The sequence below is a fragment of the Aplidium turbinatum genome, chromosome 9 (genome assembly GCF_918807975.1).
Source record: "Aplidium turbinatum chromosome 9, kaAplTurb1.1, whole genome shotgun sequence".
Lineage (NCBI taxonomy): Eukaryota > Metazoa > Chordata > Ascidiacea > Aplousobranchia > Polyclinidae > Aplidium > Aplidium turbinatum.
In genome coordinates this window covers 14,045,714-14,073,592 of record NC_137480.1, presented here as the reverse complement: position 1 = coordinate 14,073,592, position 27,879 = coordinate 14,045,714, and the positions used below count along the sequence as shown (strand labels likewise).

General features: G+C 38.1%; 1 protein-coding gene across 3 annotated transcripts; it reads right to left on the bottom strand.

Annotated features, from left to right (window-relative positions):
- Positions 1–456: 456 nt before the first annotated feature.
- LOC145777102 (uncharacterized) lies at positions 457–27,810 on the bottom strand. 3 transcript variants are annotated; one of them, XM_082588391.1, is made up of 27 exons: positions 27,637–27,810; positions 26,937–27,013; positions 22,058–22,163; positions 21,637–21,699; positions 21,447–21,529; positions 20,974–21,060; positions 18,085–18,158; positions 16,790–16,866; positions 16,220–16,381; positions 15,840–15,949; positions 14,811–14,904; positions 14,625–14,656; positions 14,316–14,407; positions 13,503–13,611; positions 9,775–9,945; positions 9,390–9,506; positions 8,904–9,106; positions 8,343–8,458; positions 7,640–7,847; positions 7,337–7,438; positions 6,011–6,170; positions 5,462–5,539; positions 3,952–4,140; positions 3,257–3,402; positions 3,007–3,132; positions 2,499–2,582; positions 457–1,720 (listed from the first exon to the last, which is right to left on the bottom strand). In XM_082588391.1, exons 1-27 carry the CDS (start codon positions 27,680–27,682, stop codon positions 1,501–1,503), a joined length of 3,132 nt encoding a protein of 1,043 aa, XP_082444517.1. In that variant the 5' UTR covers positions 27,683–27,810; the 3' UTR covers positions 457–1,500. The 3 variants fall into 3 exon arrangements, with proteins under 3 accessions (XP_082444517.1, XP_082444518.1, XP_082444519.1); XM_082588392.1 differs by having other exon boundaries at positions 26,937–27,010; XM_082588393.1 differs by lacking the exon at positions 5,462–5,539.
- Positions 27,811–27,879: the final 69 nt, after the last annotated feature.

The window sequence follows — 27,879 nt, the reverse complement described above, 5'->3', positions numbered from 1 at the left end:
TATAGAGACTAAACTACAAAATCATAACTTAACATTTCTCTGGTAGGCTTTGTGGCAAAACAATTAAGTCCTTTAGTTTAGTTGCCCCCATTTATTATGCTTATCACAAATCCAGTCATCTGCTTGATGATCTTTTAAAAAATCATAAAACATTTGATCTCCACCGAAAAGTTAGGCTGAGCCTAGTAACATCCTAAACAAAGCTTAGGCCATATAAGAAAGTTACCTTACATCGACTGGTTATGTGGTAACTTGAACGCCCCTATTAAGCTTGGAAGTCATAAAATTCCGTCGTATGGTTACCAAAACCGTTGGAATCCTCGCTTAGGCTGCTGTAAAACTTTCAACCATAAGAGAAGTTCTCTTCAGGATCGACGATGACAGGTGCCAGCTTACTGCATGTCATAACGACGGGATCGAAAAGTGTTTTAAAATGCAGCCCACACAACATTGAATAACAAGTTATAATATAAAGAAAACATTAAACAAATGGTTTCATCAAGCTGGTACGGATAAAGATTTGGTGCAATTGTCAGATAATTTATTGCAGAAATTCATAACTTTTTTCTCGAGTCAAGATTTTCGTATTGAAAGGTTTCCCTCAGGAAATATTCAGAACACGCGTCAACATTCTTTCACAGTAACTCTGTGTCCCAAAAATTATATTTCTACGTGTATAGAACCTTGGTAAGATTATTTTCAGTGCACAACGCCTAGCAAGATTTCATGATGGAATTTTAGAATAAAAAAGTTTCAGGCAAAAAAGAACATAATCTAAAACAAAAACCTGATCCTACAACTGCAAGAGATTACATACATGATAGCTTTGAAAATACAGTGCATGCCTAACTGAGCTGTATGGACGGTTCAATGCATTAGTTGGAGGCACTATGGTAAAAGTAGATGTCTCACCCATTGTAAATGTTAAACGCAGTAGCCTATAACAATTCTACGCTAATGTGCACTGAAACAGTAAAATAGGAACAAAGCAAGTGCGGCATCTACTAACGCAATAATATTGACTTGCAAATAACTTTTGAAACAAAGATACACAGCACTGTGTTAAAAAGAAAATCATTGTTTGAAGTACGGAGGATAAAGCAATAAAAACTATTATCGGAAGGAAAGTGCGATATGCATATTTCTTTTGCTTTCTACACTTGATGTGTTGTTTTATACAAAAAATATATTTATGAGTACAAAAATTAATATAATAAAACTCATAAAATTCATATAAACTTTATATGAAATTCATAAAAACCAATAAAGTCATTTCTTTGGTTCTTGCGAGAAGTTCCTAGCAAGTGGAACAAGAAAAAAAAAGTTTTATGTTTCAGTCTCAGGGAACAAAAGGAGTATGAAGTGGAAACCAGATCAGGAGACGGAATCCATAACGCGGCACTTTTAAAAACGAGCAAATTTTAAAGGTGTGACTCCTTGACGATGGCACATCAAAGGTTGTGAATCATTGCGTAAAAAAATTGTCTCTCATGTACGATCCTAGACGCTGGATGAATCGGAAGAGCTTGTTGAGGAGTGTTCGCTGGGATCGGATATCACGACTTCCGCGTTGCGCCCACTAGCGACAGTGGCATTGGAATCAGGAAAAGAAGGAAGTTCAAATTCTTGAGCAAAATCTCTTTGAGCAGGAGCGGCTGCAGATCCAGGAAGAGGAAAGAGCTCAATTCTGGGACTAGGAGCAGAAAAGGATGGCTTGGCACTGGAAACGAAATATACGAATTGAACGTAGGTCATCACTCCAAGCCAGCAAAAGTTGTTTTTTCACATCGTTTGTAAAAAGAAACGCAGCAAAAAGAACTACTTTTACTGAGATAACATTTTTAAAACATGGTTTTGCTTTTGGTATGCTTTTGAAAGTTTTTGATTAACACCACGCAGCAAAATTTGTAGAAATTCTATGCAACGCATGAGGCATTGTTAATTAAATTGCTGGTGGCGGTAGATGCTCCAAGATCAAACGATTATAATAAGTGAAGAAGGGGTGTTCGATTACCCAAGTGGCAAGAATACGGTGCGATACTGATGAGCCCAGCCTCATGGGCGAAACACGTGTCTATCGCTGTCTATTCGATGCTACAATCGGCTGCCCAGAAACTTATCGATTATAATAAATTAAATAATTTTCACGACACCCATAAATAAACTTGTAAAACATGTTCAGTTTGTGCGCACCTGCAGTGAATGTAGGGGCGAATTCAACAATGGGCCTTAGGAGGGTGGGCGGTTTCAACTAAACACAATGATGTGTAGGTCTACATTAATCTGACCGTGTTAATACACCGTAAATAAAGCTACTTTTTCGTATTTTAGGGGGGGATGGATCGCCTCAATTCCCCTCTCTAGATCAGCAACTGAGTAAAGAAAATCAATCGGACTGCATACATCACAAGATCATGACAATGTTCTGGTAAATTGGTTTAGGCTGTAAGCATAATATATTTCTTCAAAAAGCCTTATTACATCATTGTATTACGTACCTAAGTTGCTCTGCTTGATTTGTTGAAGTTGACACAAATATAGGAGACGTGCCGGAGCGATCAAGTCGTTGAGCCCTTGAATTGCTGCAAGAGATTAAAACAGTCATTTCTTATTTTGCTTCAAACCAAACATAAGCAAAATCAGTGGCGGTGTGGTTATTGTCTTCGCCTGGTGGACCTCGTTTCGATTCAAGGTCAGGTTATATCATAGGTTTTGAAAGCGAAACTGGTCTTTCTTGCATAAAGCAGTGAAGATTAATAATTTTACTTGTAAGACAAAGAAGTGAACTTGCATAAGTCATCGTAATATGTGACGTAACTGCAAAAAGCGAAGTCCCTAAGAAAACATAATTGCAGAGCGACAGTAAATAAACTATAACATTTTATTCCATATAGCCAATGGTAAGCTGCTTTAGTTCAACTCAGATATAGAAACGATTAAATTAAACATTCTAAAACATTACAGCATTGTCAGGATACAAAGCAAGTGGGGTAAATTTTAACTTACTTTTTATTGGGAATTCTCGGCAACACTCCTGAGGTAATTCTGTCTGTTTCGTCAAGAGGTGACAATGGCCTACCACCAAGTTGTCTCAAACCAGGGCTTGTTGCCAATGGTTGTTGTTGGTGCAAGCTATAAAAAAATACAAAAACAACACAAATTATCGTCACACAAACGTACACGGCCCTTAAAATTTACAACTGAAAAGAATTTTGTGTTACAAATATTGAGGCGTTTGCATGCCATTAAAACCTACTTTTGTTTTGGTGGGCTGGATGGATGGCCTTCCGTCCCATCAACCTGTACAATATTCCCATGCACAAGCATGGAAAGCATTTCCTTCATCTCGTTCATGTCGCGGCGTAGTCGCTTGTAAGAATCTTCTTGGGCTGCTTGTGATACCTGAAGAAGCCATGGGCATCTTGTCAATCGTGAATTATGTTCATTCTGATCATTTAATGCGGATCAGCAAGCAGCATGAATAGAATCTCTTGCCTGACCGCGGCAGCGTTACATTGTTCTCGAAAGTGTTCTTCATAAACGAACGGGCGCTTTCTCAACACTGACCTGACAGAAAATCAGTTCTATTTTACATTGCAGACTTTAAATAAATTTTAAAACGGATTTATTTGCTGTTTGCTGGCTGAGAAATGACGTGGAGGCAATTGGTTAACGGCGACGATTAACTCAGCCAAGCACGTAGACTGGAGATGCTGATGCAAACTATGCGAAATTTCTCGGAAATCAAGTGTAGCATGAATTGACAGCAATAGACACGTGTTTCGCATATGAGGCTGGGCTCACCAGTATCGTACCACTAATATCTACAGTGCACGTACACTAATGGAATACTTCTTCAGAACATGTGTTCACTAGTGTACACTGTACAGTGTACATATAATTTCACAGGTTTAACTAGTGTTTTTTTTAAGTTTTAAACCAATCACAAACCTGCAACTTCTGAAGCCTGGATGTGACGTCTGACAGTTTGAATGAGACGCGCGATGACTCACTCGAGGGACCTTCGTCGCGAGACTTGGAAGCAGAAGATCTAGTGGAAAGTCCCATGACGTCAGTCAAACGTGACGATGGTCTTGACTTGAGACTGCCATCTCGCGGCGAACGGAAATCGCCTGCGTCCTAATGAGAACAATACTTCTGCGTAAAAGCGAGCTCATGGATCTGTACCTCACACCTTTGATTATCCAATGCAATAAAATTACACAACTTAAAAAATAAATACAATGCAAGCAACTGCAAAGGCACAAACTAGTGGCCCTCTTCAAATTTCATGTTCACGGACTCGTGACACAAACTTCAAGTAAACAATTCCGAAACTTAGTTTTCCGCACGCTGCAAACATTAGTGATAACGCAGTGTAAATAAACACAGGCAGTCTTTGTTTCTAGTGAAAGTTTTTAAAACCGTCAAAACAGAACACAAATCAGTGTGACGTCACACATCGAAAAGTGGCTAAACTAACATTACAAGACATAAAATACCAATCGAAATGGAAAATTATTGATATCAACTCAAAATAAAGTCATCTAAAATTTCGAACAGCAGTTACTGTTAATGTAGAAGAAAGCATTGTAAAAAATTAGACAAATTAATTAAAGATTTGCATATACTGTATGTGCAAACGCAATTCAATAATTGTCCGTCTCCAAACTGCAGAACCCGTGCTTTATGAGCGATGAAAGGCACTTCAGTGAGGGTTTGCACAGGGAATGAAACATCAGACCCTTCGTTTCAAACCCTAATAATCTTTCAACAGCACCATTCTCGTTGCTTAAAATCGTTGAAACTGTAGGTTCAAATTGTACGCAAATTCAGTGTGTAAAGTACAAATCCCATGCATTCTTTGGAGTACTGTATTGAACAAAACAGCGCATGTCGTGCACTTGAAACCTTGCTAATAAAATCAGGCTTTCTTTGCATTAATTCAATGTTTCCAGACATTGAATCAAAAAACTGGTTTTGTTAGACGCAAAGAAATCCGGGCAATAAAGCAAAGCGACCAGTGTGCTGCAAAATAAAAACGAAAGAAAATGCGTTGCTGAGAGAAGCGAAGCAAAGACAAATTACGTTGATGCAGCCGTGACCTGTGTGGTCATGATGTGTCTTTGGCAAGTTGGAAAATGTGGTAAAAAAATCTGCAAAGCGCATTAGCAACAAAAAAGCTCTCACCGTCAAACCACAAACCAATGAAAAGCTGTAAAGAAGTAATAAAAGCATGGTCATAAAACGTATGCTGTACAGTGTACACTGTATAGTGTATACAGCGTGTGCACAATATAGCTTTTGCATGTCGACAACAGATGCGCGAACAAGTCAATGCATCCTAAAAGTGTTTGAAAGGACGAACTTGTTAGCAAAAACTGTTAGTTCACTTCAAGGCTAAACTTCAATATCAAACTACGTAGTTAGAGGGTTTAAAAAAACGTGATGAGTATTATACCACTGTTTTTCGAAGACCATAGCGACGTTTCGCGTCTTTCACAGGCGTCGAATGCGGGTCTTCATGATAGTGATCTAACTGTGAAGTCAAATCGTTAAAAACGCTTGTGCTTTTTAACTGCATTCCAAACATTACCCAAACCAAGAATTTCCCTCTTTTTTCCTTTTTTGTTTTGCACCAGTGGAGATCCTCAAATTTACATGCTCTTTACAAGGGGTACGACTAAGAGAAGAAACTCCCACGAGAACTTGCTTGCTGAATGTAAAAACCAAGTCTCTCGTTGTACTGTACTTTCGGTCCGAAATATGGCACTATATCATTCAGCAAAATACGGTAATTGCTCGAAACCCAGTAGACTACATAAAGCTCTGGACCTTTTGGCAAAAGCCTCCGGGTATACAACTATACATGTGTGTTGTAATTGTGAAATCAGAAAAAAAACGCTGAGTAAAATAGAGCTCAGCCAGCCGTATAACCCCTTAACTAAAACACAAATATCAAAAATGAATGATGAATCAAGTTCACATTGATTACAATAAAGCTACTTACACTCAGGCTCTTCTCAGTTTCAGCTTGATGGACATACTCCAGTAGTTCGTCCATCTGCTCCTTGATTTGGATTGTGACCTTCTTCAAATCAGCATCTTGTGCCACAGTCAAGTCGTCGTCATAGTACAGAGATTCAGGGCTGCACTTGTCGTCAATGTATCTTTTATAATACAAAACATGCCTTGAAACGAGACCGCTTAAGCCAAGGGTCAAACTAAAATGGCTCTAAGGGTCAAAAAAAATAAATACTTGTAATTAACCTGGCCGCAATACGTTTTACGCCACTCCAAACACACGCCGCTCCCCGCCACCGCGGGTGTGGCGGGCCAGTTCTTTGAAGTCTCTAATCTGGCTGTATTTATTGGGCTCGTTTCGTCGTGTCAATTATTTTCACCCGTGCGTTGTCGATGCTGGTAAAACAGCTCATTTTCATCACCGTTCAATAAACAAAATAATACAGTAAGAACGCAATAAAAGAAGTACCGTGGTTAGAACGTAAAATCGCAAAAAAAAGAAACAACAGTAAGAACAGTGAGATAGAAAAACACTGTAAAACAAAAAGAAAAAAAAATGCAAACGTAACGACTTGGTCCTGGAAAGCAAATATCTTACAGCCGACTCAAAAAACGCAAAAAAAACGAAATCCTTGAAGAACTGAGTGCCGCAAATAGGCTACCAAGGTTTCTATAGTTATAACGGCACAAGAAACAACGACGCAATGATTGTGACGTAACAATACGGCTTTTGCGCAAACAATAAAATTACGCGACAGCAGATGAGCGGTTAAAAGTCGGATGAAGTTTGAGCAATTTTAGAGTGAATTTTATCTTGTTAAATATTTGAAATTTCAAAAATGCATCGCGAGCCGCACCAAAACGTCCTCGCGGGTTCCAAGCAGCCCGCGTGTTTGAGATCCATGCAAAAAATACATGCCGTTCAACTTACAATACTAGAACAGTCAAAATATTAGAAATAAATCATATACCGGTAGTAATAAATTTTCAGTACTACATTTTTTTCAATAGTTTCATTGATTGTGGGAATTTTTACCCTCGGACTGAAAAAGCTTCTTTGACAGCTCAATTCTGGCAGTTTTGCAGATACTTGCAGAGGCTTTGAATATCGGTCACCGAGTTTGGCAGAATGAAGTTGATTTTGCTGCGCCATTCAGCAGTGTTTTTCAAATATAAAAAAATTGTAAATATTTATTTTAGGCTACTGTAGTGTAGGAAATTATTTACAGGTTGCGGAAATACAACCCAATACGCAAAGCAGACCTTGTAAAATATGCAAGTAATCATTTTTAGTATATTCAATTCAAGTTACTTTTTAAATCGTTTTCTGCTCCTTTTGCTCAAATTATCTTCGAAATTGAGCATGAGTGCTGCCTGCTGCATCACTGCGTTGGCCTTTGCATTGTCGTATACTCTGAAATAAAGCTGATTTGTAAATACGAGATAGATCGTTAGCAGAGAAAGTTTTAAATAAACCGAAGGTTAAAGTCCGTATCCATACCTTTACAGTGACAAGATAAGGAACAAAAAATACGCTTGTAAATTAAAACGTATAACTTCGCAGATAAGTGGAAAAAAACAAAAATAAATTTAAGTGCTTAAAAAAACTCTTTACCTTTGAAAAGTGTCGGATAGCAAAGCAATAAACAAGTTGAGGCAAAGAATTGCAGAAACGCCAAGGAAGGTGCCAACTAGAATGTAAGCCATGACCACATCATAGGCCTGCATCTCCGGAAACTCGTATTCGTCTACAAGGGTGATGCGAAAAAGGGCAAACAACAACTGGTCCACTGTTGACATGGTGGATATGGTTCCTACTTTTCCTGTAAACGAAGAAAGTTGTAATTCAGTTTTGCGTTAAATGGGTCGAAAATAAGCAGAAATCTTCTTTGTTCTTATCAAGTAAAGTTTCACTAATTTATACTTTCAGGGATAAAATCTATTACGTCGGCTACGTCGTCGTGTTGTCTAAATGCTCAATGTTCAAAGGACGCTGGTTCGACAACTACGGAAAGCACGTGATTGTATCAAAAAACTTAAGCTTGCACGAAGGTGGATTGTCTTTCCGCCCACTTAATATACAACAAATCGTCAACCACAGAGCAATCTTCAACTACAAACCACATACGTTGGGATACGAAAAAAGCAAAACATGTAGCTTTGAAAGTCAAAATAACGGAGTAGTAACTAGTCACATGAAGCAGGAGTAATTTCAATAGAAATCTCAGTTTCCGAGCTACTTTTTTATGCAGCTGGAGTCTGCAAGGTTGCATGCTTCAAAAGAAACAAAAACAGCTGGCTCAACCCCACAGACTTACCGAATATCATCCAGAAAGCACACGCGTACGGAATATAGAATTCTGAGTACAAATAGAGGAATCGAATGATATCCCAGACCAGGTTACCGAGCATGACAATAAATGGACCGAAAAATCTAAAAAAATAAATCAATAAATTTCAGAATGTTGTTTCCTGAACGTATCCACGATAGACTATTGTTAAAATTTGACGCTGGTGTTTTTATTAAACTACACAAAATTACATTTATGTCTTTAAAAAAAGAAACGGAAAACTCCTTTTTGCCTTGATTTGGTTTCTAGTTTACAGTAGTTTCATAGAAAAGGTCAATTAAAACCATTTAGTTTTGTTGCACAATACATTCGAAACAAAAAGTGGAAAGACGTGGTCGATGCAGTTCGAAGAATTTTCGAGACTCTGTCAAAACAAAAATCCGTTTCGACACAACATTAGGGCCTACTTTTGCATTAATTTTATTTCGAATATATTTTTTCGTAGAAAATTTCGTTTCGTTTCAATTCGAACCGCTATCGTAAAATAAAATTTTGTTTCGAACATCTCTAATGTTAATGTGCACTCACCTAAAAGCCCTGGTAAACTTCATGAGCCTCAGCCACAAGAAGATGATGGTGATCACAAATACTCGATTATTCCAGACGCTGAGGCTGGCATTGTTAACAAAACCGTCATCGCAAACTTCTGCAGAAAAATTATTGCAAGGGGCAGAGAAACTGCAACAGGGGGGCACACGATTCGTGAGGGCGACATCAATGATATGGAGAGTCTGAAACGTAAAATTTCATATCATATATAACGTAAAAATAACATGTATATGTACAGTACAATAATAAAAGTAGCACGATGTTAAAATATTCGTTCAAACTTCGCTCAAAAATCAAGGCCCAGCTCCTGTTTTTGTGGCTATGACTCGATTCAGATTTTCCTTTTATTCTAAAAATCTTTCCACTAGAAACAAGCCAATTAGAAATTGAATTGAAAAAAACCCGAAGCAATATGAGTGTAATCAACAAACACTAAAAACCATGTCATACATTATCCTTGCTTACCACAACAAAAAATATAAAGAAGTACACTGCCCAGTCAAAGTAATTCCAAAAATCTTGAAAGTAATACGGAAGCATGTCGTCCAAGGTGTCTCTTTCTCGTTTCAAGTATTTCTTTTCCTGTTAATAGAATTTAAATTTTGTATAATTTCAACGTTTCAAGGACAAGTAGACACAGAAGTAAAAGTTGATTTCAAAATGGGAAATTAATATTAGCCTACTGCCAAAAAAAAAACTTTTTTGATAAACCAGCGACATTGCGACAATAACGTTGATTATTTTAAATGCTACAGCAGAAATTCGTTAATTGCCTGAACCAGCAAGCGGAAATGATAATTCACGAAAGATGTGTTTTACGTACAAAAACTTAAAGCACAACTTATATTACCGCTGGCCATTTTGGATGACAAAATTCCATATCTTTATCTATCAACTCTTCTCTCCACTTCTTCCACGTGTGGAATTTTTTTCGTGACATCACAATTTCCATTACCTCGCCAACGACGTAATAAATCGTTGCCATGCAACCCAGGAGCAATAAAAGCACTCTCCACCAGTCCTGAGCATTTTATTTTTTCATGTTAGAGTATTCAGTTTAAAAGTTGTGCAGCGTTTTGACTACACGTGGAGAAGTAAATCTGACGCACGTGCAGTCGTGCAGCGATTTGATACGAGAATTAGTAGCAATGTTTCAAAAGTAATTGTTAGCCGCTTAATGTTTTGCTTTGTGTCTAACGATGATGTAGTTCACACGTGCTGACAGAAGAGGCTGTCATCATAACAAAATCAACTATGAAGTAATAAACATATTAGATTACAATATTGTGAAAATGCCACAGCATTGACAACAATAATGACAAATTCCAATTTGCAGCACTTTTTCGCATAAGGATTTTGAAAAACTTTAACTTTAGTAAAAAACTGCATATAATGCGCATTGGAAGCTAAGACAAAGCTGGAATGTGGGAAGTTTGTGTGGTAATGGAACTGAAATATGTGAAGAACTAAGAAAAAGAAGGGTGGATATATGTTGCCTAGAGGAAGTAAGATGGAGGGGACAGTCAGCGCGGTTTTTAGGTGCCAATGGGAGGAGATATAAGTTATGGTGGTCAGGAAATAACACAGGAATCGGTGGTGTTGGTTTCTTGGTAAAAGAGGAATTATGTGAGAAAGTAATAGAAGTTAGAAGAAGGAGTGACAGAGTGATGACAATGGTACTTGCTTTTGAAGAGGAGGTAGTGAGGCTAATCTGTGCATATGCACCTCAAAGTGGTAGGGATTACTTAGAAAAGGAAAGTTTTTATGATGTTTTGGCAGAGGAATGGGATTTACGGAGTTCAAAAGAGTTGGTGTTTGGATTAGGAGATTTTAATGGACATGTTGGAAAACAAGCCAATGGGTTCGAGGGCATTCATGGAGGGTATGGTTTTGGGGAGAGAAACATGGAAGGAAGAATGCTACTTGAATTTTGTGATGAAAGGAAACTTTGTATTGCCAACACATGGTTTAAAAAGAAAGAGAAAAGAAAGGTGACTTACAGCTCAGGAGGACATGAGTCGGAAATTGATTTTATTGTGGTTGGGCAGGAACAGAGAAAGTACTTGAAGAATGTGAAAGTAATTCCGTGGGAGTTGCAGCATAGACTAGTAGTAGGAGACTTAAATATGAAAAAAGTGAAGAAAATTGTGAAGAAAGAACGAGTTTTTGTGAGAAATGTGTGGAAACTGGAGGAAAAAGAAACGAGAATTAAGTTTGTGAAAAGAGCAAAAGAGCTGGTAAACATGAGTGCGCAGGACTTGTGGGCTTCATTTCAGAAAGGTGTCCTAGCAGCATGTGATGAAGTATGTGGGAAAAAGAAAGTGAGGAGGGATCGTGGAGACACATGGTGGTGGGATGAAGAGGTGAAGCATGCGATTTCACAGAAAAGAGATGCATACAAGCAGTGGCGCAAAAATGGGTCAGAAGAAAATAAAAAGAAGTATAAGAGTATGAAAAAGAAGGCAAAGAGGGTTGTTGCAAGAGCTATGAAGAATGGTGCTGAGGAGGAACTTAATAAAATGGGGGAAGGCCAAAACAAAGTATTCAGACTCATAAAGCAAATGAAAAAGGATGGGAAAGATATTGTAGGGGGAAGATGTATAAGGAGTGGAGATGGGAAGTTGCATTTCAGCCCGGAAAGCAGAGGAGAAGTGTGGAAGGAACATATGGAAAATGTTATGAATAAGGAGAATGTATGGGATCATATGACAGAGGTTGATCTGGTGGAGGGTCCAGTGGGAAAGGTTACTCGTGATGAAGTGGTGGAGGCAATGGGGCAAATGAAACTGCATAAAGCAGCCGGTCCATCAGAAGTGAACGTAGAGATGATAAAAGCAAGTGGAGAGTTGGGAATTGAAGTAATGCTACAACTTAGCCAAAGGGTATTAGATGGAGAGGGAATGCCGGAGGAGTGGAAGCATAGTACTGTTGTTCCACTGTTCAAGAGAAAAGGGGACGTGAGAAGTTGCAGTGCATATAGAGGTGTAAAACTACTAGAGCATGGAATGAAAATTGTGGAGCGAATACTAGAAAAGAGGTTGAGAACATTGGTGAAATTAAATGATATGCAGTTTGGATTTATGCCAGGAAAAGGTACAGTGGATGCTCTGTTTATATTGAGAAGAATGCAGGAGGAATACCGAGAGAAGCAGAGAAAACTATATATGTGTTTCGTCGACTTAGAAAAGGCATTTGACAGAGTACCAAGGAAAGTGATGGAGTGGGCAATGAGGAAAAGAGGTATACCGGAGGTATTAGTGAGAGCTGTGATGTCTATGTATGAGGATGCAAGAACAAAAGTGAGAGTTGGATCAAATTATTCAAACGAGTTTTCGGTGAAAGTTGGTGTACACCAAGGATCAGTTTTGTCACCTCTGATATTTGCTATTGTGGTTGACGTTGTAACTGAAGGAGTGAGGGAGGGCTTATTGAGTGAAATTTTGTATGCAGACGACCTGGTCTTGACAAGTAATAGTATGGAGGGACTGGAGAGAAAGTTTGAGAAATGGAAAGAAGCATTTGAAACCAAGGGTATGAAGGTGAATCTTGAAAAAACAAAAGTGATGGTGAGTGGAGCAGAAGGAACAGTTGTTGAGGACAAAGTAGATCCCTGTGGAATATGTGGCAAGAGAGTGATGAGAAATTCAATGCAATGCAAGGAATGTGGAAAGTGGGTACATGCAAGATGTGCTAATGTCAAGAGAGCCGCAACAAGATTGGCGAAGTGTTTTGTTTGTGGGAAATGCAGAAAAGGAGAGAATGAAGTGGAAGGTCATGATGATGAGTTCTGCCATGGCATCGAAACAGTGACAGACTTCTGTTATCTGGGTGATCGGATAAATGGAAGTGGGGGATGTGAAGCAGCGGTGACAACAAGGGCAAGATTGGGATGGGCAAAGTTCAGGGAATGTGGGGAAATGTTGTATGGCAGAAAATTTTCACTAAGGATGAAAGGAAAAATATATCGGAGCTGTGTGCGGCCTGCAATGCTATATGGTAGCGAGACATGGGTATTGAGAGAGAGTGAACTGGCAATACTGAGAAGAACGGAAAGGTCAATGGTGAGAGCAATGTGTGGGGTGAAAACGAGAAGGGAAAAAAGGACTGAAGAATTGTTGGATATGCTAGAGATGAGAGAGACCATAGACCAACTGGCAAGGGCAAATGGAGTAAGATGGTATGGACATGTGATAAGGAGGGAGGAAGGAAGTTTTCTTAGAAAGGCACTAGATCTAAAGGTGGATGGGAAGAGGAAACGCGGTCGTCCAAGAAGAACGTGGAAACAACAAGTGAAGGATGAATTTAAAAAAGTCGGACTGAAGGAGGAAGATGCAAGGGACAGGGTGAAATGGAGAGAAGGGATTAGAACAATTGCTGCGCGGAAACAATCGGCCACCCCCACTAGTGGGGAACAAACCGACGATGGATTATGATGATGATGATGTATACGTTAAACGTCGCAATTGAAAATGTTAAGCCACAATTTGAAAATTTGATGGATTTACAACTATAGTAGGCTACTACTACACTGCTACAGGCTGTAACACTTTATTTTGTTTCTAAATAACAAAGATAAACCTGTGGAAATGTGTAGCTGTATCGGAACTGCCAGGGATACCCAACTCCAAGTATGGTCCATATCAAAACAAAAATAATGTTTGTGAACAATGTGCGAAAGGCGACCTTCCTGTGAAAGCGAAGAGGGAAGATCAATATTGTGAGATAAAGCTTGCAAACCAACAATTTCTACACGTTTTCTTTTTATACTTTATACTTTTATACTTTTTATACGTTATACTTTCACCCTGAACTGCGTAAACCTATTCCGTTCGCTTCAGTTTAGCAGCAATGAAGAATGAAGTTACACAACACACAGCGACGTTTGATAACTTAAAAACGACATTTATGAACAAAATAGTTGGAATGCTTGCTCAATGCAAATAAAAAAAAATACATAAAACGAAAAGCAGGAACTAAGCTGTTAACATGAGTGCAGTCTCAGGTTTTAGGGCTCTGTACTTTTTATTCAGATTGACCTAGGTTTATGTAGATTTCAAAAATCAAGAAACATTACACAATACGCATTTTGGCAGCCGATTGCAAAGTAGCAAGAATTGACAGCGATAGACACGTGTTTCGCCCATCGCAGTCAATCGCTGTCGATTCTTGTTACTTTATAATCAGCTGCCAAAATACGTGTTGTTGATTGGATAGTCTTAATGGCTGGCATGGAAGTGACAACGTTATGGTTAGCGAATCGCAATTGCTCGCTGTTCTCGCGAGTATTCAGCCTTGTGCTGACTGCTAGGAAGATCACTCCTTTCTACAAAACATTACACAAGTTGACGTTGCATTAAATAGGGTCAGTTGACTTCGGGGCACAACGCATACCTCCCAAACTGCTTCCATTTAATCTCAATAAGCCTTGTAATGACAGGATGCATGATCAAGTCCAATTGCCTGTACTTGACGATCACTTCCAGCTAAAAGAAAATATAAAGTTGCGACAAACAAGGCTTGAAATGTGCTGGGAACGATTGCAACTGAAGGCTGTTTTGCAATAAAATAATTGACATCAAAGGCAAGTGAGCATAAATAACATACGTTAGTCGTTGGGCTCTTGAAAGATCATAATAAATACGTAACTGACAAACTTAAGGCAAAAATAGCAGCACTGTTCAGTTCACCATGGATACTCACTGGAGTTTTTGCCAAAGAATCACCCGAATATTCTGAAAAACAGAGCAAAGCAAACCTTGAACGTTGGTAACATTTCAATTGACGGCGAAAACAAAAATTGAAACAAACTGAACAAAAAATCTAATAAAAAGGAAAGATTTCTCACATCAGGAAAATGCTCATAGTTAAAATTTTTATTTCACTGACTTGATGTCGTGGTGCTTTCCAGTAGGTTGAGGTAGTAATATTGCTTTCTGTTGGCGCGCTCCTTTCTGTGGAACTGGTCCAAGGCCGTACGAGCCTGCAAATGAATTACTATCCGTAAGCCTGTGTACATCTCTGTATTACTTAGAAAAGTCATCGTGTTTTAGTAAATGATCATGTTAAAGTGATAACTTATAATTACACGTATTACAAGTAATCCTTTAGTGACAAATTCGCTTCCAAACATGTCAAATACGAGACCCAATGACTTTGTCAGCGAGATCTTGAACAAGACTATAACAGGTGCGTCAATGCATCAATATAGAAGGTGAATCACGTTTTCCATTCAATCAAATCTAGTTTTCTTCAGCAAAAAGTGTGTACCATTTTATAAAGCACAGATAACATTGTATGACGTGTATTAGGCGAATGCAAACGACAGAGATGAGGATGGTTCGTAGGATGTGTGTTAAGACACTTTTCGACAAAAGTAAAAATTATGTCTTGAGAGAGTGGACTGATGTTGAGAATATTGAAGAGTACTTGTGTGGTCATCGTCTGAGATGGATTGGACATATTGAACAAATGGATGAGAACAATTTGACAAAAGTGAGATTGGAATAAGGTAGTGACAAGAAAAATGAGGAAAGGAAGAACAAAGAAAACGTGGGATGACACAGCAAAGATGACATGACAAAAAAACCCTGAAAATTGAAGATGCCAACAATACAAAGAGATGGAAGAGTCCCTGTAGACAACTGATCGACCCTAATGCTTCGGGATGAAGACCAGGCTTCTTTGAAGCGAAATGGAAGATGAGATAATATTGTGTGACGTACAACGAAAAGTTAAAACCCGTTACACCAAACTTTGACATTTTGAAATATTAAGATAGTTTTTCTTATTACTGTATAGATAGTGCTGTCACTGAAACTGATGTTAACAAATCGTATTAATGTATTGTTCAATTACCAAATCAAAGTCTCATCGCCTGCAGAGAGTAGCCAACGTAATTTTCAAAATTCCGCTTACCACAGGCCCCATCTTGGTGATCATGTGCGTCATACAAATCTGCCCATCTCTATCAATCACTGTCACGTCAGCGTTGATATCAACCAAAAACTTTGCTGTTTCGCTTCTATCTGGAATGAGGAAAGATATGGATTTGTAGGTGGGTAAGCACATGGATGAGTAAAGGCTCACTGGCATTCTAATTTAAATAGTTGATGTAGGTTAGAATCTACAAAAGATTGCAGAAACCCAATGTATATTAAACCGTTTGATGTTGAGTACCATTTCACTTCACCATTTTCGTGAGGTGTCGCATCTGTGCTTTCATTGTGACAAAAAGTGTTAGTTTTGAAAGTTTGACACACTCATCTTGGTTTTGTGTTATAATCTCAGCAGCATACCAAGTTCGGCGGCAACAAAGACGGGAGTCCTTCCTTTGTAATCCTTTGCTTCTACTTCAGCTCCAAGCTTGATGAGAGCTTTCATAGAGCCCACTGCATCGTTTCTTGCAGCAAAATGCAAAGGAGTTTGATTTTCTCTTTTCGTTTGGGCTTCAATACGAGCTAAAAGAAATCGTAGAAACAAAAATGTGTGATGCTTCAATTTAGCAAAACCAGCAAACGTGATTTATAATGGTAACATTAAAAAATATTGTCCAAAACGTTTCAGTAATCGAGAGTTTCAAAATGCAAAATTTTGTTTTATCGGTTTTCGCTCTGACAGTTTTTTTTTCAGTTTCAATGACGACGTTTCATAAAATAGTGTTGGGAGTAGTTTGCACGCAAAACGCTAAAGCAGACTTAGCATAGGCTAGAAGAGAAAAAAACAAATTCAAACTATTAACCTAGGCGCCCAAGCTTGCATCAGTGGTTCAAACTCTTCATCAGTATAAGAAATTGCTAGAAACAAGCTTTAAATGATAAAAGAGGCAGTGCTAATAAAATACCCCCTAATATAGCAATACAGCCTACCTCCGCTCTCATAGAGAAGCTGCACCATTTCTGGATAATCCACAGCAGCAGCGATATGAAGAGCAGTTCGACCAAAACTAAACAAAACAAAGAAAAACTAGCGTTTATTGATTGTAGTTTAAACGCAAAATAACGTGAAAGACATTAAGTCTAAAAACGTGCTTGTCTCTAGTATCACAGACAGAAAATCAGTCCCTTTTCATATTCTTTCAATATCTGTAAACGTTGAATCAACGCAAAAAGAAGTTATTTGTTGCCTGGGCAACAGCAGCTTGTAAACTATGATCAAATTCCAAACCTTCAACGACGAAGAACACATTTATGAGACTATGCAAAGGGTTTTTAAAACGGAAATGCGACTGTGGTTATTTAGCAGTGTGATTCAAGATTCATTCCTGACGGTGTTTTTGTGGGTCTGCTACTATTCGGTGAGTCCGATTCGGTGAGTTCCTAACCTCTAACCCCTAATCCTAACCCCTAACCCTAAAACGGCAATGATAATTAGGCTATGGTACCCAATAATTTAAAAAAAAAATTGAAAAAATTATCGAATAGGGATCGGACTCACAGAATCGGACTCACCGAAACGGGCCATTCCGGTTTTTGTACCAGCCTATTTGACAGCTAGCTGTGTGATTTATTTCCGAAATACTTGGCTGAAGTTTAACCGTATCTTATTTTCAGCGTATCTTACGGCTTTACAGTTTCGAAAAACTAATTCGTTTACGTAAATTGCTAAATGTAAGTTTAATCGTAAAATTTTAAGTAGCTCATAGCTCAGTGGCAACTGGATTAGCGTCCATTGCGCGTGGATGACGTAGCAGGCTTTTGCAGATCGGATTATACAACCCAAACAGCGAAGTCGCTCGTTGTTACATTGATGTTTGTTCGTTGTTGGTCGGTCGGTCGTTGTTACAATGAGTTGTTACATTGATTCAACGTCTGCAGCTAAAAATGACAGATTTTGCTGTTTCGCAAATATTATGTTTTTTTTTCTTAAGTAAAGGAGTGTAGATAAGTCGGGTTAATACTGTATCATAACATTGTGATGATACGCAATGTTGAAAACAACACAGCCACACAAAACCTCAGCCGTTGTTGAGCGACAATATAAGTGTCATACCATAACCGTTAAAAGAAACAATTAGCAAGAAGCCTTATATTCAATCTAAAACAGCGGGAAAAATCGCGGAGCCGGAGCAGTAAACACTATTATTGTTGGTCTGAAATTAAATGAGTGTAACAAAGCTCAGTCTAAATTCATAACTTTGCCTGAAATAGCCATCACAACAAACCTGTCCGTCATATTGACATCAGCTTTATATTGAAGTAGAAACAACATAATGTCCGTGTGCCATGCTCTTGCTGCCTGTTGATAATATACATCAGAACAAATAAACAGGTGAATTTCACGCTGCATAGAAACATCAGCAGACGCAGCCTGCATATCTTAAGTCAAAGTGAAAGACTAACTTGGAAGCCGGGGGTCAGCAGCTCAGTGATCATTGAGTCAACATCTTACAGATGTGAGTCGTTTAAAAAAAAAAAAACGAAAACAAAAATAAAGACTTTCACTGCCAGCTTGCTCAAATCTTGGTTTTCGCTAAACCCATTCCACCAAGCAGTCGGCGTAATCATATGTCCACCTTACCAGACGAACGGCTTTGAGTAATGACCGTTCTTTGCCACATATAAAGCAATGTTTCGTAGTACAGCATTGTCATTAATTTTTATTCCTTGTTGTTGCGGGTACATACCTACCTTGCTGCGAGTTCACACACAAATTCGACTGCCTCTATCTTTTCATCACTTGTCACATCTTTACCATGGTATCTTGCATCTAATAAGTTAGCGGTTTTGTGTATAACTTTGATGCAAAACTATTTTCTTGCTACAAACAGATCAAGTATCGATCGCTCTTCACTATGCGAAAAAGGACTTGCTCCAATGTTTTGCAGTATTTGGTTTTCTATCTTCTTCAAGATTCCTATCACAGCAGAAATATTTGGCTTATCATCTTCTACTCCACTGATAGCAAGAGCAATTGGTATTAGAAGCTGAAGAAAGCCATCGTTTGCATTCCAAAAGCTTTCATCCAGGATTGTGGTCTTCACATCACATGGCACACTAACAGTTTGTTCGTCGACATCTCAGGAAACAACAATTTTGCGCAAGGAGTGTTTGTTTTCTCTTAAGCTTTGTTAACAGGAAACAATAGACGCCCATCTTGTTTTGACTAGCAGCTTCAAAGAAGTATCGACACCTTCCTTTTGATGAGTTTTTCTCAACAGATCATCCACAATGAGATTAGCTTTGAAAAGCTTTACAACGCAGGTTGCATTTGTGATATGTCTCCTTAAAGTACTGATTTTTAGAAAGTTAGTAAATATCAAGTTCAGCCCATGTGCCATACATCCATAGCAAGTTAGTTGCGAATGATTTTCTTCAAGAATTCTCCATGCCTTTTTTCATATTAGCTTCATTATCACTCACTAAACCAGTTATTATTTTGTTCCTACATTGTTCCTTAATTTCTAAAATTGCCTTTCTTACTTTTTGGGCTATGTATTCTAGAGTCTGACCTTCCATGTCAGTATGCACAGCTTTCCAAAATATTGGTTCTGGTATATTTGCAATGAAGCGTATGATTAATTGATTTCTTCAACCATAAACAGATAAAACCAAGCAACCACACAGCATTCAACATAATATATTAAACTGAACATAAACTATAAACTACGAACGTTTTCGGTCATACACATGTTAGCCCTTTTCAAGTAAAAATATACAAACATGTGATATGATGGCTAACATGTGTAGCTAACATGTGTATGGCCGAAAATGTTCGTAGTTTATAGTTTATGTTCAGTTTAATATATTATGTTAAATGCCGTGTGGTTGCTTGGTTTTGTCTGTTTATGGTGGAAGAAAGTTACCTCTTTACCAAAATTGATTTCTGATATTGCTTTAACCATCACACTTAAGAGAAACACAATTAGAAGCTGATATTTTTTCGAGAATTTCAGTGTTAAACAGTGGCATATTGTGCTGATAAACAACTGGTGGCGATCTTGTATCTTGATGGTATGGCGTAAGAAAGTCTGAGCCCTTTTAGGATATCAGTCCAATACTTGTTTTCAACAATTGAAAGTGTACCACTTGCATAAATAGCCCGGGCTAGAAGCCTATCTAAAATTTGTTTTTTGTTACCTTGCATTTTATCTGCAAAACTTTTTATATTCATTGCTTTCTTACATAGAATGTTTTTCCTTGGTGGCTGGTCAACTTTGGCAATATCACAATCATCGTTGCCACTCATAGCTAAATCCTCACTTGCTCTCGGAGTACTGCATGATGCAGCAAGCATCCGCATGTCAGCATCTTTTTGCATGTTGCATGTTGATTTGACATCTTCTGGACATGAACAACATTTTTGAATGTGTTCACTCAATCGCAACCCAGTTTTTGCAATTGAAGTTTAACAAAACTTGCACTTGACCCTTGCTCCTTTGAAAAATGAGTCTTTCACATCATCAAACAAATGAGCTACCACTACTTTTTTCCTTCTAGACAGGTTAATTGTAAGGCAAACCTAAAATATACCTAACTTATAATGGAAGTTAATTTCAAACTAACTCCAGATCTTGCTGTTAAATAAAGTTTGGTTTTGGCTGCAGGTGGCCACATGTTTAACTAAACTATGAGCTTATGCTTATCTTACATTTCCATAAGCATCTGTTACAGTCTCAATTTTTTCATAATTGTGGTGCAATGCTTCAATGATGTAATATTTCCAGCTGTAATGCAGTTACTCCTTTGCAAAGATGTGACATTTCCAGGTATGGTGCAAACTTCGTGCTGGCTTGGGCCAAGTGATATCTCAACTAAGTAGTAAGTATATTTCCTATATCATATTCATCATGCAAAAGTTAACCAGTAGCTGGGCATGCGCTTGCACTTCTGTTCTATGTTACAACACCAAGTCAAAACTACAGTAAACTAAATTATAATGAGTTATTCAGCACCTATTGTACAGTTTCTTTTGCATTTCTGTACAGTAATATGATTAATTAAAACAGTTGTGACTTGCAAAATGTATGAAGCCAGTAAAAATAGTATTAAAAACAAAAAGAACGTAAAAATACGGCTAAAAAGAAACCGTTTTTAACAATCTCTAATCTTACCTCATGAACTAGTCCTTGTCCATGCTTATCTTTGCAATTAATATCAGCGCCTTGTTTCAATAAATCTTCAATGAAATCTAAATTTACCTGTGAAGTTGTATGCAATGGTTAAAAAGCAATGTCAATGAGCATTAATAAATTGGTAAATAAGAATTTGTGTGACTCACTGTATACTTCGCTCCATCCCATTTCTTGTTCAAAAATGCTGTATTGCACAAAAAAGCAGTGCAGGCAAAAACAACACAAACCATGACACTAAAAGAAATCTACAATCCACGAAAATGTATGGGTGGTAGGCTAGTAGCCTTTCACACATGCTTTTACATAAGCTTGTGTTTTTGTGAGTTTGTAAATGATAATACAATAGCCTACAGTTGTTATACCATCATGAGGTAAATTATTGTATAAACCACCAACACAATCAGAAAAACAACAGAATATTTTGAAATGTTGCCTTTTGCATCAAGCCATACCTCATCATCATCTTTGTTACGCTTTGCAAGACTAGAAAAGTGTGATATCAACTTTTTGTTGAGTCTGGATTTTTTTGAATCATCTGAAATTTGTACATATCGATATTTTCAAAACAATTTTCAATTGTACAGCAATCACTCATTTTGGAACGTTCTGGAACACTGGCAATGAGGACATAGTGCAACTCACGCGGTGTCTTTGCTGATATTTCTTCCCCATCTTCATCCAGTCCTAAAGTGTGGTTTTCTCTTGCTGAAAAAAGGAAATCCAATAAATAATCATGATAAATGTCTATTCCAACCATAATAAGTCAATAAATAAATGAAAGTACGCTTTATAGATGCAGTAGCTCACTAAAAGTATTCAAATAATAATCATTTAAAAGTTTAATTTCTGTGTTTCATAGTTTAAAACCTTAGTTTGTCAAAATAAAAATTCATTCCAAATCGCCTTGACAGATCATGTCTTCTTATGGGTTTAATGCAGGACAATTAACTGAGCTTTCACAAGTTAAATAAGTTTGTGCAAGTAGAATAACAAAAGTTGCATCACTCCTTCTCATGGCCTGTATACGGTAGCCTATAATAAATATAATATATACACTACTTACGGCCAAAAGATGATTGTCTAGAAACACGCTTCTTCTTCACAAAATGCTCCCAATTAGTATCGGCCAATCCTGGAGACCCAACATTCCCAGGAGCATTGAAGCTTACCTGCATGGATACGGCCATCAAAACTTATAAAATCGTCGATGGCTAACTTTTGTTTGGAATAAATAAACAGGAATTTACTTGGAAAAACTTTTAAGGCAAAGCCAATAGACTTGCAGAATAACAACAGATTGACAAAGTATTTTATTTGCGAGAAATAAATTAAACGACGTGATTTAGTGAAGGCACGATGAAGGTTCTACCATGGCATTGAAATAATGACCGGTTTCTTCAATCATGATTAGATGAATACAAGCAGTGGACGCAAAGCAGCTGTGATCGGTTCAGGGGTCATTCCATTATAAATCAACCAATTTAAAAAAAAAATTAAAAACCTTCATCGCAGAGATTTTCTTTATTTTTGGATATTTTAAACATACAAAGAAATGTTTAAAGATATATTTTTGCGTATTGAAAATTTGGATTTTTGCCACTAGTGACGCCATTGTAGACTTTGGTGTTTTACAAAATTGGCCTCAAGGCTACAATTTTGACTCAAATTTTCTGAACAAAATGTGTAATTGCATGTTGTTGGGGCCAAGGGGCAAGGGTTTCATAAATAAGGTTCAGGAAATGTTGCGTGGCTAAAAATTTCAATAAAGATGATGGAAAAAGCCTATCGAAATTGTACAACCTACAATATCAATGAAACAATCAATGGTTTATTTGTCAGAAACAAAAACATAGTATATACCATACAGTACATATCCTATCCTTCAATATCGTACAATAGTGAGATGCAGACACTAAGAGAGAGTTAACTAGTAATCCTGGGAATGCCAGAAAGGGCAGTGGTGTAAGCAATGTGTAAGGTTAAAGCAATGAAGGAAAAAAGACTGAAGAATAAATGGATACGCTAAAGATGAGGGAGACTAAAGAACAACTTGCAAGAGCAAGTAGATTGAGAATGAGGAAAGATATTTTTCAGAAGGGGAATTTTTTTGAATAGGAAAAAAGGAGGAAACAGGGATACCTACAAAAATCACGAAAAGAACAAGTGAAAGATGAAATCATAAAGATGATACTGCTATTTTGCATTCATCAAATGCTGGCATTTGCATTGCATTTGACACATCATAAAGATGAGATAGAGAAAAGACAACAGCTGAAAGGAAAGCATCAGCCACCGTCACTGGTAGAAAAAAACAAATTTAGATAATAATGATAAGGAAAACACATATTAAAGATGTTATTGAAATAAAAACTGATCTGAGGTGGCGATGGGTGGACATGTAGCAACAATGACTGACAACAGATGGGCTAAAATAACCACAGAATGGACAGTCCCACGAATTACCTATAAGTACCCATGTCCCATAAGTATCCATAAGTCGCGTAGAATTACCCATAAGAGGCTTATGGCCCCTTATGGGTAATTTGACGCAACTTATGGGGCTTATGGGTAATTCAACGCAACTTATGGTGCTTATGGGTAATTCAACGCGACTTATGGGGCTTATGGGTAATTCGACATGAATTATGGGTAATTTGACGCGACTTATGGGGCATATGGGTCATTCTACGTGACTTATGGGTAATTTGACACAACTTATGGGGCATATGTTATGTGTACTTGTGGGTAATTTCTGGGACCCCACAATGGACACCAGTCCAAGGTATGCGCTAAAAACATAGAAGGAGATCAAAAAGAAGATGGTGGCCCGTAGGCTGGGCCAAAAAAGGGGTTATTTTTAAGAATTTATTCTACGAGGTTGTAAGTCACTTAAAAGTTGTGAATGGGTATCAGGAGCAAACCCATGATAAAATTTTTATTTTCTAATGACATCTTACGGTCAGACAGTCCGTTACCATAACAACTGTTTCCGGCAAGACAACAAATTGACTAAATTGGTGATTTTTCAGGCTGTGAATGACTGTCAGGGCTCATTTTGGTACCAAAATATGCAGAAAAGAAAGCCAAAGAGCATGGAACATATACACGATGTCTATGAAACAATTAATTCCACTTATAAATAAAAAAATTTCTTCACATTTATTGTCAATTATTGAACAAAATGAAAATTAGTTATCCCAAAATCTACCAATGGAAGTCAATTACTTCCAAGTAACATCAGTACACAATACACACTCATACAATAAACACTCATATTATTAGTCCCGTACACAACGGAGGTCAGAGACTTTTTAGTCACAACCTCAGTTGACGTTGCCTGTCTATGCACCTTCTCTCGGACACCCTTCACAACTCTGTATAGTGCCTGGAGCGGAGCTGCTCTTCAGATTTGGGGGCCTTGTTTGTGTTCAAATCTGTGGCAAGTCCTAATGCCCGCACTGCTGCGTCATTGACAACACGGAGGTTGGCCACAACTTTCTTGCCATCACGATAGTTGTCTGAGGCGGTCCATTGTGCAATGGGGAGCTTGACAAAGCTGGAGTCAATATTCAAGAGCTCAAACATGCTCCAGGAGTCATGTCTAATGAAGTCTTATAGGGCTTTTGTGCCCAATTGATGTGAGGCTGGCATTTCCTGTTTTCTTGTCTGTGTACTGTCTGTCGCGTCATGGTACCTCAGCAATCAGCATAGCCTTTCTCATCGTCTGTTTGTCAGATCATGTTCGTTCCGAGAAGAGTGCCAAAGAGACCAATCTCTCTGAGAGATACCACATATGGTTTTGTAGCTTCTGCCTGGCCAGAACAACAAAGAAGAGAAATTTGGCAGGCCACTTCATTAGGTCCTTGCTGATACTGGCCTCTGCCTTGAGAAGGTTCATTAATGCCAGGTCATTCGATGGTGATTTCTTCCAATTCTTCGGGTGCATATACATCCCCAAGCTGGTATCGGAAAAGTGCCCCTTGAACGTGTACAAAGTCTTGCTAATCCAACGGAGTGGTGGAATACCTCAAGCGCTTTGATGGTGATGGACCTCCGACTGACAGGGACGGTCCCTCCAAAAAATAGCAGTGTCAGTTCTGCCAGCTCCAGGTAGTCATGTCGAAGTGTCTCCTTGGTGCTGTTCTCAATCCATGTCTGAAGGAAGGTGATGGTGTTATGTAATGTATATAGCCTGTCAACTCTCTTTGTGGAGCAGTCACCTCGACCAATGTGTAGTTGTTGTGGTTCAATTTGCTCCAATTGTTGACCAGTTGCTTGAACAGCTGTTCATCGGGTCCTGTGGTTGGGCCATACACAATTGAGCAAGATGCCCCCCAATCAACTCATGGATGTGGTGTCTACATGTCAGTTGCAGAAGACTTCTACCAAACTCTGTCTCCAGTCCAAAATGTCTGCCTCGTGTTTGCCAAAAACTTCTCCCTTTTTTTGGTCTCTGTATCTGTTGACCTATTCCTCTTACTTACTTTGTATTCTTCAATAACTGTAAGGATCATCATCATCTGCTCTATCGCTTGCCACGATTTTAGGGTAATACCAGTATTTGCTCACCAGTTCTGCAAGTCCTTTGTTACAAGTCTGGCGGTATCCAATGCACTAGACTGAAGATGGCTGGCTTGGTACAGTTGTTTATTATACCCATGGTACCGAAGAAGAACCTGTTTCCCAGTTTAGTGGATAAAGGCCAGTGAATCCATGGTTTCCTGGTAGAGCTCGACCGATATATTGTATCGGCTATTTTTCGCCGATTTAATAAACTCTCTTGTTTTAATTATATGCACGCGGCTGCACACAATCCATTTGCGCACGCAGCACGTGGGTATGCTTTCGAATGTTTTGTGCACGTGGAAGGACGCTCTTCTAGCTGCCTATTTAGTTGGTGCTGCCTGGTTAGAGTTCCCGCTCCAATTGCTGTATTTGTGCTTCTGTTTATCGGGCTAGTGGCGGTGACACCGGTCTTTGTGCGAATCTTAGCAGAAACTCCTGTCGTGTTGGACTGATTTACGATGACAAAAGATGTTCTCTTCTTGGCATTAATGCTGAGAAACTATGTCTTTGAACTACAATTTGAAACTGTTGAACTTTGATTATTGAATTGAACACAAAACAGTATTGCATTTGGTTGTTTCTGTTTTGTGTTTGTTTGGCGTTTTTTGTGATTAATGTTAAGAATGGTTTTTCTATTGAAGCAACCAATGCATAAACTTTCTCGGACTGGTTTGTTGCTTAATAACTTTAGTAACAAATTTTTCGTAGATGTATATCATATCGATATCGGCCTGAAAAAGTGATATCCGTCAAGCTCTACTTCCTGGTAAACTGAAGATGAGGGGACACTTGTCAAAGAGCCACAACAAGGTCTTGGTTTCGGTATTCATGCCTTTAGAAATGAGGCCCAGCAATTAAAAAACAAATATGCCTATTATTACAGAAAGTTTGAATTTTATACACAAAATCCGAAGCAAAAATGACTTTTTTGCAAATATTTTTTATTAAATTGTATCACACCCACTGTCTAGTTGTCATATCATCTTTGGCTTTCAATTCTGCATAGTTTGGTACCAGCAGCATCTCTGAGGATCATTCAAAGCGTGATAAATCATTATTTCAGGCATTTTATGTAATTGTCGGTAATGGTTTCCACGGTAACAGACTGTCTTACCGTAAGACATTATTTTTTTTTCATCAAATTTACTTTTTTATGTTTCTGACACTCACTCACAACTTTTAGGAAACTTACATTAAATTCTGAACAACTTGTTTTTTTTGGCCCAGCCAAATGGTGGGATGACATTGCAGAAAAGATTGGTATCCCCTGGGTGAAAACAGTGAAAGACAGAATAGTGTGGACATCTACAAATATGTGGAGGTCATCTACCAGCAGTGGCATGACTGGCTGATGATAATGGTTTATCAATACGTACATTAAAAACTCCTCCAGGTAAATTTTGAAAGTCTGATTCATCCTCGTATGCAATGTTATCTTCACCACGACCATCTACTGCAAAACAAAAATAGGCTATATGTACACAAGCCTATTTATAAACAGCATTTCAAATGATGCCAGTTTTTTAATTTTTTTTCTACCAAAAAGAGCTCACCCCTTGTGACCTACCTCACCTCCTCATACTAAAGTAGCAGATTTAGGACTGCATTTGGTCACATGCTCTCTGAACTCAAGAAAAAGCATGTAAGTTTTCTCCATTTCTGCACTAACCAAGCCAGGAAGCCAGCAGCATAGGGCAGAAACGTTTCTCAAATCATCAAAAAATGTAAAAAAAAATTGTATGGGCGTTTTTTAAAAACTGCAAAAAAATGCAATATTCCAAAATGAAAAACATTTGCTGCACTAACAAACAAATGATGAAGTGAAGTAGGTCTTCTATATCATAGAGAGGGGAAGGTTCTTCATTCTCTTAGAATTTTTGTTTTCTAGGAACCGATTAGAACTATGGTGCCCCATTTTTTTTGTAGCTCTGCTACTACTGGCATAGGCGAGCCTACTGTAGGCTACCACTCTTTTTCAACGCTTACTTCAGCCGAGCAATGGTATCCAGTCAAATTTTATTCTAAAACCAATATGTATATAGCCTACTGCATCGTGTAAATTGTAATAACACTTACCTCTGCTATGATTGCGTGGATGACGACTTTTTGACAACTTCTCCATCTATTTACAATACCAGAAGGCAAGCATCCAATTAAAATATTACAGGCCTAAATTACTTACTTTTACAAAACAGCACTTGGCTGTCACATAAAACTTTACAAGGTACCGGTAGGCAACCTCTTCTTGCAGTCTGGTCTGCTTGTTACGTAAATACGAAAATTAAGAAAAGCAAAAAACAATTTCTCAAAATTTGAACA

Excerpts from the sequence above, each read along its gene's own strand:
- LOC145777102 (XM_082588391.1), bottom strand. The coding sequence starts at position 27,682 with ATGGAGAAGTTGTCAAAAAGTCGTCATCCACGCAATCATAGCAGAG. Across the intron at positions 14,408-14,624 it reads ATTCTTTGGCAAAAACTCCA|CTGGAAGTGATCGTCAAGTA; the intron begins GTGAGTATCCAT and ends ATTTTCTTTTAG. Across the intron at positions 13,612-14,315 it reads AAATGGAAGCAGTTTGGGAG|GAAGGTCGCCTTTCGCACAT; the intron begins GTATGCGTTGTG and ends TCGCTTTCACAG.